The sequence below is a fragment of the Xylona heveae genome (genome assembly GCF_001619985.1).
Source record: "Xylona heveae TC161 unplaced genomic scaffold L228scaffold_8, whole genome shotgun sequence".
NCBI classification, from domain to species: Eukaryota; Fungi; Ascomycota; class Xylonomycetes; order Xylonales; family Xylonaceae; genus Xylona; species Xylona heveae.
The window spans coordinates 516,068-527,944 of NW_017264200.1; the positions used below are offsets into that span (position 1 = coordinate 516,068).

Consider the following 11,877-nt stretch of genomic DNA (forward strand, 5'->3'; position numbering starts at 1 on the left):
AATTCTTATTCTCGCCTTGAAGTAGAGCTAAAGCGATAATTAAACATACTAACGGTCGTTGCTCATTATCTTTATACCCTAGCTGGCCCACCAATTCATAAAAATCAGGCGGATTTTTCCCGGTGGTTAAACATACATGTACATAGAATGAAAGCAACCGGCCAAACCCGGCAACTCGCAATGCTGCGTCGCCTTAGCCACAAAAGGAACAGGCAAGACTCGAAGGGCCTGTTCTAGTATGTATGGATACACGAAAATCAGAAGCCAATGGACCCTTGCAGAGAGACACGGTAGAGAACGCCAAGTCCAAGCTCTTGGAGCGACCAAAGGGTTTAGCCCAATCAGCGGAATTGCAATCACACCGGCTTGCTGGTGACATAATATAAAAGGACAGCAGATGAAGAAGAGGAAAGTGAAAAGAACGGGGTGAACGTCCGCTTCCTTCCGGGGAGAACACATAAAATTTTGGTCCAACCTTGAGATGCGACAAGGATGTGGCATTGATTGCCGCGAGGAATACATGGAGATAATATACACATGCGAGATGAGGTTGGTGATAACACATGCTAGGTTGTGGGAGTTTGGCAAAAGTGCCAAGGATCTGATTGCAGATGAAAGAGCGCTTCAAACGGGGGTAAGCGAAACAGGTCGATGGGCTAGAAGGAAACTCAAGTCATAGCGTCCGTTCGTTCAGTTAGACATATGTCTATGCATTTCCCAGCAAAGGGGTGCTTTCGCCGCTGGTGCTGGTGCCGGTCCCGCCATTCTTCTTCGACTTCTTCTTTCTTCTTCGCTTCTTCTTGCCGGAGCTACTACTCGGCTCAGGCGGGTTCGCGACGGGTTTCTGATTTTCATCGCCGTGGGGAACAATACCGTTTGGTTTCTCAGTCTCTACATCGCCATTCGGCTGATGTTCGTCATGACTGGTCTTGGGTTCAGATATCTTTGAAAGTTGCTCTTGGGGCGAGGCTTCAATTTCCACATCGACCGCGTCAGTATTCCTGAGGATGATATCGGGTCGCTGGCCAGCAGAATCCTCCTCGTCCGCCGCTTCAGCATTGTGCTTGGTCTGAATCTCAATCTCATCTGAGCCATCATTGGTCTCTAGGATAAGCTTCCGGAAACCGCCAGTGTCGATAATATTCTCAGTGATGCTTCCAGATCGAGCAGCATCACGTCTAGTAAGCGGGGAAGTGGAGCGTGACCGGCTACGCACAGAGATGATGCTGCCTTGAGACACGGGCCTGTCCTTGCGCTCCGGAGTGGACTTGGTCTTCTCCTTAGGGCTCGCAGTCTTCGTCGGGCTGGACGGCTCTTCTGCGATCGCATCGCCAACGACGATCGGGGCTTCGCGATTGTGTTCAGGGACCGTACGGAGTGGGCTAGTCTTGTCAAAGCTCCCATACCCCAGGTGGAGAGCATGCACGCCGTCGGCAGCAGCACGACCGGCTGAGCCCAATAGGCCTTCGCCCATGCCACCTTGCGGCGCGGAGCTCGTAACGGTTACCGGAGCTGCGGCCGTTTCAGCACTTGGGGGCAGATTAGCTGCAGGTTTAATCTTGACAGAACCGTAGCGCGTTTGCTTCGGTCGACTAGCAAGGTTGGAAGGTCCCAGATGCCTCAGGTGTTGCCGCAGATCCGGCGCCGTAGCTCTCAATTGGACTGGGGTGACCCTCCCCGAGCCACCTTCTGCCACGCTGGAAGAGCGACGAAGGAGGAACGTGGCCTTTGGTGAGTCGACCTCTGGAACCGACGAACGCTTGGCCTGGAGCGAGGGTCTTTCGCGGGCACCATCAGTCTGGTCTTCCAGAGCCTGCTCTACGGCTTCAACTGCTTGACCGCTCTCAAGTTGGGACTCGTTACCTGGGGCTATGGAAGTCGGTGTCTCTGCAAAAAATTCCCCCTTTGGAACACGATATTTAGGTGCCGGTGCCATTCGACGAATGGCCTTGTGCACATCCACGAAAACGTCGGACTCGTCGATGATTTCCCTTTGCAGAGAGGCCATGTTAGCAAGGAATTCACATCGACAAAAAAAAAAAAGTTCAAGGGCCGAATTAGACGCGACTAGAAGAGTAGGCCAGGTCAAGGTGTAGCAACTTACTCGCCAATCAGCTCTTCAATGACATCTTCCAGGGTAACAACGCCGAGAGCGCCAAAGTTCTCTCCCGGAAAATCAGAAACTAGCACCATGTGGGATTTTCCTTCTTGAAAGAAGTTGACAATGTCGAGGCAGCTCGTCTCAGGCCGAGTCTCGGGTAGGGTAGCCAGAGAAAAGTCGCGAACACGCTTGCCATCTTCGGGATCATAGGTGATCAACATCTTGACCAACAGCATACCAATAAAATTGCGGGGATCATTGGGTGCGTGAATGGGAATTCGCGAGTATCCGGCGTAGAGGATCGTGTCCATGGTCTTCTCGTCCAGGATTTGATCAGCCGACATGGTGAAGACATCATCCATTGGGGTCATGATGCTTCCGACTGTCTTGGCCTTGAGATCCAAGACAGCGGTAATGATTGTGACCTCGTCCTGGTTCAAGCGCTCTGCTGGGCTCGCTCCCAATGTCTTATGTAGAGTTACAAGCGTCTTCAAGCCGGCCTTTTTATAGGTGGTGCCGTGGTCTTCACCAAGGAGGTAGTCAAGCAGCTTCGCGGTGGGCCATGCGACTGGAGAAAGGAGCCACATGAGAACCAAGACGAAAGGAGACATGAAAGCACCAATCGGAAGGCCATAACGGACACAGACGGATTGCGGAGCAATTTCGCCAAAAATAACTGCAAACGTGTTAAAGTTCGCCCGAGTCCTTTACGGGCAATTGTAAGCTTACCAATGAGAACGGTACTGCTCAGAACAGCGGGCCATCCGCCACCGAGAGATCGATCCAAGACAATGGGCAAGGTCTCGTTGGTGATGACATTGGCCAAAAGGAGCGTGACAAGAACCCAGTGCTTTCCACGTTTGAGGAGCCTGAGAACCTTGCCAGCGTGTTTCCGCTCCGCTCCCTCGCCCGAAGTATGAATGACCTGTAGATAAATTTCATCTTGGCCCATCAAACTAAAAAGCGAGCATAGAGGTCAGTGTAAGTCAATAAACACATTCGCCAGAGCGCCAGCACTTACGCGATGGTGAGACCGGCAAAAGCTCCACCGAGGAGAACGAGAACAACGGCGACACCCAAATAAACCCAAAGACGAGGGTCAGTAGGAGGTTTGCCCTCGGGGGCGTCCAAAATGACAGGAAACGAAGATAGAAGAGGAGCTGCACGAAGCATCGGAAGGTTGGCAAGCAAAGTCATAAACAGCATTTTGAGAAAGGGCAGGGCCATCGTGGGGCGCACCATGCCAGGTGTGCCTGATATTGCACTTCGAGGTAACATGATGGGCAGATGTGTTTGGCTGATGGACGCGCAACAACAATATCCGCGTCCCCACGGATAAAGTTGTTACGCTTTGTCCTAAAGAGGAATTAGGAAGCTGCAAAGTGAGGGGGAACTATTGCGTCACTGCCAATGAGACGGGGACAATTGAATGAAGAGAGAACTCGACGAAGGATTTGAAGATCGAGCAGTAGAGTTCGAATGAAAATTGGAGGAGAGAAAGAAGAAGAAGAGTAGAATGCTATGCACGGGTAAGTGGGGAGGGAAAAGGGCCGAGCTGATTTGGAGATTTTGGTAGCATCGATGGTGTTACTGTATGGCCTCGCTACGAGCTCTGATTTGCTGTTAGCGTGGGTTTTGCACCTGCAGTTTTGATGGTGCGAGGGTGCCGACGATGGCGATGAACTGAACCCTGTTTCGGCCCTCGGAGCTTTGGCGTGTCGGCTACTTCGCGTGCGTCCGCGCGGGCGCAAACGAGAAGCCAAGAAACAGGCAGGAGCGACCCATGAAAGCAGAAGGAACCATGATGAGAAGCGTAATTTGGCTACCCATTGGTAAACAGGTTGTCGCGCAAATTATCCTAGTACACCTATAAACAACCTATATAGATGCCGTGCATTCATGCTTTGCTTCGGCTGCCAAGAAAAAATAACTGTAACGATGACACTGCTGCTCTCCCGTTCCTGCCGTTTCTGCCCCACCGAACGAGAATTTCTTCCCTGCCTGCGTAACAGAAGAATCCCCGTTGGATCCATCTCAGGTTATACAGGTCATACTTGCTTAAGTAATTCCTCCATGTGGAACCAGTCACACGACACCTGGTTGCCTGAAAGGAGTCGTAACTGATCTCTGATCTTCATCCTACCAGCAAGGTCCTCCTGTTTCTATCGGCTGAATTGTGCTTGATTTTATGGTAATTTTAATTTCACTTTTTTTCTTTCTTTTTTTTATATTTTTGAATTCCGTAATGATATAAAATTATGGTGAATATTTACATAATTTTACTGCAACAAGGAAATTAAACCTGAGCATTTTCCATTGCCCAGCGATTATAAAAAGCTTTTTGTTGATAAATTATGATATCCCTAGCTATCCCAACAGAAAAAAAAAAAAAAAAAAATGTGGGAGAAGAGCACACTTATCCACTCTAACCCCTTAGAATAATCATACAGGAGATATTTTATTTACGTGCTGTATATCTTTATTACAGAGATATAGCTTAGCATAATAGTATTCTTACTCTTGCGAGAGATATTGGTTGTAACCACGCGCTAGCCGAAAGGAATATTTAGAAGTTTGCGAACGTGTCTCTCTCCTCCCGCATGAAATAATGCTACGTACTGCAACCATACTACTGGACGATATAACTAAGAGATTTGCTTTCCCTTATACCGAATACAATGCAGTGTGCCCTGACAGATCCCCCGTACAGACCCCAGGTAAATCTGTCGTGCCTGAGCACAGAAACAGTATTAAGCTACTCGCTACCTGAGTCTCTCTCTCCAAAAGGGTCTTAGTTCCCCCGCACTGGGGAAGCCGAGTGTAGCCGGCAACCAAGGGGCGTCATTGCCGCAACTTCACCATTTCTACGCACAAAATACTGCACCTAAACACCCGAGCAATCGTATGGGTTCGAGAGACCCTTGGACCTCCACTTCTTCTTTTCTAATACCCGATAGGTATCCCATTCCAGAAGTCCTTTAACTCGCCTTGTAGCATCATTTTACTCCCGCAGACCATGCATTTTCCTTTGCATTCAGTGCCTCAGACATGATGGCCGTCTATCCTTGTAATATGGCCTGCTTTCTCCCCCTGAAACGTGTGCAGCTGAGGCCTGTTGCTCAATCCCGCTATATCGGAAGAGCCCTGAGACTGTATTCAACACATCTCCCCAATGCCCGGCTGAATATTTCCACCGACTACTCATCGACACCAATCCTTCATCATGCACCGCAGTCGGCTCTCGCAAATCCTGAATTGCCCGCCAATGTCCAGTCCTCGACAACGAAGCGCATGAATATGTTCCAGGCCATCAATGACGCTCTCACCCATGCCTTGGCCTCTGATGAACGCGTGCTTCTCTTCGGCGAGGATGTTTCTTTTGGCGGCGTGTTTCGCTGCTCCATGAACCTAGCCACCCAATTTGGTTCCGATCGTGTATTTAATACGCCTCTCAGTGAACAGGGAATTGTCGGATTTGCTATAGGATGTGCAGCAGAAGGCATGAAGCCGGTTGCAGAGATTCAGTTCGCAGATTATGTTTATCCTGCATTCGACCAGTTAGTTAATGAAGCCGCCAAATTTCGTTACCGCTCGGGAGGAACAGGTCATCATATTGGTGGCTTGACTGTGCGAATGCCTTGCGGAGGTGTGGGCCACGGCGCTTTGTATGAAAAAGTTTCCTCCATGGGAAGATCGATGAAATAAGACTGACCTATGCCTAGATACCATTCTCAGTCTCCCGAATCCCTTTTCACACATATTCCAGGGCTGCGAGTTGTGATGCCTCGCTCACCCCTTCAAGCCAAGGGATTGTTGCTCGCCTCCATAGCCTGTAATGACCCGGTCATCTTTATGGAGCCAAAAGCATTATATCGAGCCGCAGTGGAGCAGGTTCCAACAGAGTCCTATTTGTTGCCATTGTCAAAAGCGGAGGTTCTCAAAGAAGGCGAGGATTTGACTTTGGTCTCTTATGGGGCTCCCCTTTACACCTGTGCTGCCGCAATGGCCGCTGCAGAGAAGGATCTTGGTGTCAAGGCTGAATTGATTGATTTGAGATCAATCTATCCATGGGACCGAACAACCGTGCTCGAAAGCGTGAAGAAGACTGGCCGAGCTGTCGTGGTGCATGAAAGCATGACCAATGCTGGCGTCGGCGCAGAAGTAGCAGCCACTATTCAGGAGAGTGCGTTCCTCCATCTTGAAGCTCCTGTCAAGCGCGTTGCAGGCTGGTGTACACATATGGGCCTAGTGTACGAGAGCTTCAATGTCCCTGATGTTACGAGTAAGCTTATACCTTTGATGAAGAAGATAATCTCCCATTTACAGACTAACAACCTCGCGCAGGGGTATATGATGCCATTAGAGAAACAATAGATTACTGAATCGAAATATATCGACGAAAAAACCCTACTCTATTCATGCTCTATTCGTGATTCCTTTGCTGTGATATTGATGTCTGACTCAAACTTGCTTCCACGTCCCGTCCCGGCAATGCAGACATTGAATCAAACGTCTCGATGGTGATATTCATATTCAATGCTACGGAATCTTTTAATCAAGGAGAAAATCTGAGCTCCATTCAAGTTTGTCAACAATACTCAGCTCTCATTGTTCCTATTCTTCTATTGTCATTCATTACGACCGAAGTCGATTGCAGGTTCGTCCATTCAATCCCCGCCACCCGTCTATTCAATGTTCAATGTCCGGCTCCCCTCCATTGTTGGTATTCACTTCACCATGCACCCAGAAGCCCCCCTTCACAGTGGCAACTCTTCTCAATGCCCATTCAAGTTTTTTTTCTGCTAGATATTCACTCAAAACCTTCGCTTACTGCCAGCCACCGCGCACACAAACAACTATTTGAAGCCATTTCCTTCCTCTCTTCTTCTTCTTCTTCTTTCTTTCTTCTCTTCTCCATAAAAACCGCATTCCCACCGTTTACACATCTCTAAAATCATTCCACAAACAAAACCTTTTTTACAACCATCTCAAACATATCAAAAGTAATCCCAGCTTCCGTAGCTTAGAAATCTGAAGACTGCTGACATCTCCAGATGTTTTCGTCCTTCTCTGAGAAGGTCGCCAGCATCATGCTGGCAATGTCCTTGTGGTGGGAGCCCTGGGTGCCCCTGTTCGACCGCATCCAGCACCGGCTGGATGCTGGTCTCCTGTGGCCCCTCAGGAACCCGGTCAAGTTCCTGGGGGGCCTGATTGTAAGTTAATACTCTGACCCCTTCCACATCCTTCTTGCCTTACCCGTTAGTTTGTTTGTTTACATTCGCTAACAAATTCAACAGCTCCTGTACAGGTACCAGGAGACGTTGGGAGACCTTGTGTTGCGTGTGTCTGGCTTCTGTTTCGGTCTTGGCCTCCGAGCAATAACGGAGGAGTGCGATGGAGCACTCTTTTACGTGACGCCGGACAGGATTTCCGTCCGCCGTTATTGCATCGGGGTCAAGACCGGGATGGAAGCCAGAAAGGCTCTCCTGGATGCTATCATAGTAAATATTCTCTCATTTCCTTTGCTTTCTCTTCCTCGCTCTCCTCTTTGAATCTCATTCCCCCTTTTGCCCACTTTACCATCCTCTCTCCCACCTGTGTATAACCCCTGAGAGTTTAAATTTAACACGGAGCGGTAATGCTAACTCACTTCTCTACCCTTCAGAGCATCCGGGATTCGTTGGTTTTGTTGTTGGTCTTGTGGCTGGTTGTCTCCCTGGCACGGGAGAAACTCCATGTACGCGAGCTCAAGCAAACTTGCACCGGTAAGGAAGCCTCGTTAGCCCGGATCCAGGCTGGCCAGGGTGCAAGTGCGCAAGAGCTCCGTACCGTCAAGAAGGACTACGAGCGGCTCAAGGTGGCTTCTGCTAAGAACGAACGAACCTTCGAGGATCGACTTGCCCATCTGCGCGAGCAGTATGCCTTGGCTACTGACCGTCGGATCAAGGCAACTCGGGAGATGGAACGTCGTCTCGCGGCCGAAGTCCACGACTGGCAGAATAGAGCTTTGTCTGTACAGACGAAGTTCGAAAACGCCGCAGCGCGAGAGTCCGAGAGGGTTGCCGAACAGCATGGACGTGAGCTTGCTGTTGCGAGAAAGGCCCTCGAGGATTTCAAGCGCTGCGTTGGAGAGACGGAGGTAAGTCGCGCAATTCTCAAAACATGTTTTTCATAACCCATTTTGCATTCTTGGCTTTGACTTCTATGTTTCATTTGCACGCTTTTTCTCAGTCTTTTATTTTACTTCCACCTTGGCTTTGCTCTCTTTCTTTTCCCGGCTGGTTCATTTTTCACTACCACTTCCTCAGAGCTTCATTTACTAACATGCCATAGTTGGGTGCTCGATGCTCCCGCCTTGAGACGGAGCTGAGCAGGACAAAGGAGGACGCCGCAGCTGCCGCTGCTGAAGCTGCGGCTCATGCTGAACAGGAGAAGAAGAACCTGGAGGCCGAGGTGAGGGCTCTTCGGGGAGACCTCAATGAGATGTCAACAAAGAAAAGTCTCTGCGAGGAGGAGAACGCCAAGCTTCTTGGGCACAAGCAGGAACTGCTGGCGAGTCTTGAGACCGCCCACAAGCAGCTGGAGATCTTCGGATCGCAGCTGGTGGCCGCAGACTTGGCGAGGGTGAAGGAGGAAGAGGCGAAGACCCTCTTGGTTGGCACTGGTCAAACGCTCGAGACCGAGTTGCAGAACGCTCTTTTAGAGCGGGACGCTTCTCAGTCAACGGCGGCTAACCTTGAGGGCCAACTTGTCACCGCTAGGGAAGATGTCTGCCGGATGGAGGCGGCGCTGACGGACGCTCAGACGGAACTGGTCAAACTGAGAGCTCAAATTGGCAACGGCGAGCATGGCGTTAAGCCGGAGTCGGAGCCTGTCAATGACTCGAAGGGAGATTCGGAACCGTCGGGAAAACTTAGGCACGTCCTGATGCCCAAATCCAGAAAGCCCGCTGTAGAGGCCCCCGCAGCGCCTGCGGATCCGACACCAGCACCAGCTGAGTCGGCCGTGACTGCTACGTCAGCGCGTGGTCCAGAGGGTACAGATGAGGCTTGGAAGCAGGATCCGAACCTGACTTTCCAGCGGATGTACCACCTGGGACGCGAGCTGCACGAAAGCTGCGTGGCGTGGTCGAAAAGCAGCGGCCCAGTGGGTTCCATTATTGGTCTTTATGACCTTAAGGCCCGCTTGGAGGCATTCGCTCTAGTATGGGACGAGTTGCGCAAGAATTTGGGGCCGGAAACGCTAGCGGATGTGGTGCAGAAGTCCTATCTGCACACGGTGATGCTGTCAGTGTCGTTGACCTCCAGCTGGGAAAAGTCCGACAAGAGCGGCGTGGTTGAAGCCGCAAGGCAGTTGGTGGAGAAGTGTGCGGAGATTGGCTTGGCCATGAATCCGGCTCATAAAGGATATTTGTGAATGCGGCTGTACAGTTTCTTCCTGATCTCGGCTTGAACGGGTTCTTCGGAACCTGTTTGCTGATTGACGGAATTAACTTGCCGCATTAGCCAAATATCTTTAGAGCCTGGTATTCTAGCCCTCGATTGTCAAACTACCCTCGCTTCCACCCACCTTCCCTTGGTCTGGAACCTGCGCTTAGCTCTGGACTTGGAACAGCTGTTCTTGGCTCATGATGCTTCTCGAGTGGCATCCCCACATATCCTACTAGTTGGATGGTCTTGGGAGCTTGCGAGCCAATTTCTCTCTACTTCACCGTCTTCTCTCTCAAGGTGACCTAGTATCGTTGTCTCCAGCCTTGTGTTTCCTGTGTTCTGCTAACACTTCTCCCGTCCACGCAAACAAACGGTCCTCCTGAGTCCAGCCCTTCCCCTGATATGCTTCGCCGTTCTCTGTCAGAACTCGTAGTCCCTCCCGTGCCGGGGCCCGTGTGTCCCTTTTCAATCACGCCTCTTCGGGCGTGCTGGTCTTGCCCTCGTCGACCAAGCCTTGGGGACTGTTCCCCTCGCCGGCTGTTCTCTCATCTGTTCCCCCTCCGGTCTTGTCTGCTGGTCTCTCTTGCTCTCTTTTTCCCACGGTAAGAATTTAAACGCTCCCAAAAACAAGTGGTCTATGCAACTAACTCCCTCAAAGCGCCAAGAAGAGTCTTTCTATCCTCGACTGGTGCCCGAGAGCATTGAGAATGAATCGCCCGGGACTCCTCCTCCTCCACCGCTCACACGATCACATCTTCTCCCGTCAAGACATCTGCATCAGCACCGACCACATTGGACCATTTACAAACCGAAAAGAAAGCACCATATAGACATGGAAAAGCCGGACAACAACAACATACAAAACATAAAAGAGAAAAAAAAAAAGAAAAAAAAAAAAAAAAGGGGGATGGGCGTAAGGGGGTGGATTTGGGTTTTGAGGATTTGGTGGGGATTTGATGGGAATTGCTTTGGAATTTTTGGGGGATGTCGTTGGGTTTCTCTTGTTCTTGTTTCTTTCTTTTCTTTGTCTTTGGGGTCCGTTAAGGCGGTATTTGCTTTCTCAAGTCTGTCTGGATTGTCGCGTTCTCTCTCTGCACGCTTACCTTCTCTTGCAGGAGAGTCTGAATGCATTGACAGATTTAATCGGGAGGTTAGAGGAGTTTCATTTCCTACGGAGGGTCTACTGGGAATTCGGGGCTCAGAGTTCCATTATTACTACTACAAGTTCCGATGGATATTCTTATTGGGGAACTTTTCTCGCTGCAATATTTATGATTACGCAGACGAGACTCGCTCAAGCAATACTACAATATTTGCTGTGGTTAATATAATATCATTCTTTGCTAGAAGACTCGGGTGTAGCCATAATGAAGACGAACCGTGGATGAGGTGAGGTTAAATTAGGGAACTAATGACTCTGCTAGTGATGGCGCTTGTAGTTTAGTTTGGCTGTCAGTGTGACGGGCGGTTAAAGCGGATGGGCCAATGACGGGCAGAAGCGCCCTGGACAAGTCCAATCTAAAACACCAAGACGCATGAAACTTAATGAAACTAATAGTTTGACCCCTCGAGAGCCAACTAGTTAACTACCGTCCGCCCCCACAAGGGGCCCCCCTCTCGTCTTGTCCCCTCAGACCCGCCCATGTCGAACATTTTGAGTGGGTGATCCACCTTACTCAGGGGTTTTGCATGTCACGGTAGTCGCCCTCGCTCTCTTCGCCATGTACCGTTGTACGGCGCGTGCTTCATCTTCCTCCATTGCCTGCACGTCGGTCCTTCTTTGACAGTTTGTGAAATTCTCTGGAGCAGGAGTGACGGCGCCAAGATCCTTCTCTTGTTCACCAATCGCGGTCATCGTGAGCTCAGAGTTTCTTCTCTCCTTCACCGGAATACACTATCCCGAGAACGACAGCCTTGAAAGCTCGCTTTATTAATCTTGTCGCTCTTGGGGTGTTTCGGCATATTGGAAGAAGCGGGGGAACAGAACTGTCTCTTGTCATTCTCTACCTTTTCCCAACTCTCTCGAGACTCGACCGCCGATTTGCCGACCTGGGTTGTGGCCGTCCAACAGACGCTCCCCTGTCCGCGCTTCCTTTTCGCTCATTGTCTCTCGCTATTGACACAATAATTCATCGCAATTGTCTTTTGACTCCCCCACGCCTCTTCCCTACAATGTCGAGATTATCAGCGCATCTTGTCGCCTTTCTTCTGCACTAGAACTTTCTAACTCACACTCTTTCCGTCTCAACACAATTGAATGTGTGTTCTCTCATTATTGACCTTACACAACGCCTCTCTTTACTGCGATCGCGGTGCGATCACGCCTCAGTAAGCTGAAACAAAAAC

General features: G+C 50.2%; 5 protein-coding genes across 5 annotated transcripts; 3 read left to right on the top strand and 2 right to left on the bottom strand.

Moving 5' to 3' along the window:
* Positions 1–15: 15 nt before the first annotated feature.
* On the bottom strand, positions 16–706 carry L228DRAFT_167278 (hypothetical protein). The gene has a single exon (XM_018329440.1). The coding sequence runs from the start codon at positions 520–522 to the stop codon at positions 127–129; it is 396 nt and encodes a 131-aa protein (XP_018186707.1). The 5' UTR covers positions 523–706; the 3' UTR covers positions 16–126.
* Positions 707–3,328, bottom strand: L228DRAFT_240031 (DUF21-domain-containing protein; the record flags this gene model as incomplete). Its single annotated transcript, XM_018331201.1, has 4 exons — positions 707–1,991; positions 2,105–2,777; positions 2,831–3,057; positions 3,123–3,328. 4 exons carry the CDS (start codon positions 3,326–3,328, stop codon positions 707–709), a joined length of 2,391 nt encoding a protein of 796 aa, XP_018186708.1.
* A 1,645-nt stretch (positions 3,329–4,973) lies between these two features.
* L228DRAFT_222226 (transketolase) lies at positions 4,974–6,546 on the top strand. Its single transcript, XM_018330295.1, has 3 exons — positions 4,974–5,766; positions 5,824–6,383; positions 6,446–6,546. Exons 1-3 carry the CDS (start codon positions 5,150–5,152, stop codon positions 6,481–6,483), a joined length of 1,215 nt encoding a protein of 404 aa, XP_018186709.1. The 5' UTR covers positions 4,974–5,149; the 3' UTR covers positions 6,484–6,546.
* Positions 6,547–7,155: 609 nt separating this feature from the next.
* On the top strand, positions 7,156–9,912 carry L228DRAFT_278352 (hypothetical protein; the record flags this gene model as incomplete). Its single annotated transcript, XM_018335641.1, has 4 exons — positions 7,156–7,314; positions 7,399–7,602; positions 7,767–8,240; positions 8,435–9,912. 4 exons carry the CDS (start codon positions 7,156–7,158, stop codon positions 9,515–9,517), a joined length of 1,920 nt encoding a protein of 639 aa, XP_018186710.1. The 3' UTR covers positions 9,518–9,912.
* On the top strand, positions 9,844–11,064 carry L228DRAFT_167321 (hypothetical protein). Its single transcript, XM_018329442.1, has one exon. It carries the CDS (start codon positions 10,169–10,171, stop codon positions 10,922–10,924), a length of 756 nt encoding a protein of 251 aa, XP_018186711.1. The 5' UTR covers positions 9,844–10,168; the 3' UTR covers positions 10,925–11,064.
* The last annotated feature ends 813 nt before the right edge of the window (positions 11,065–11,877 follow it).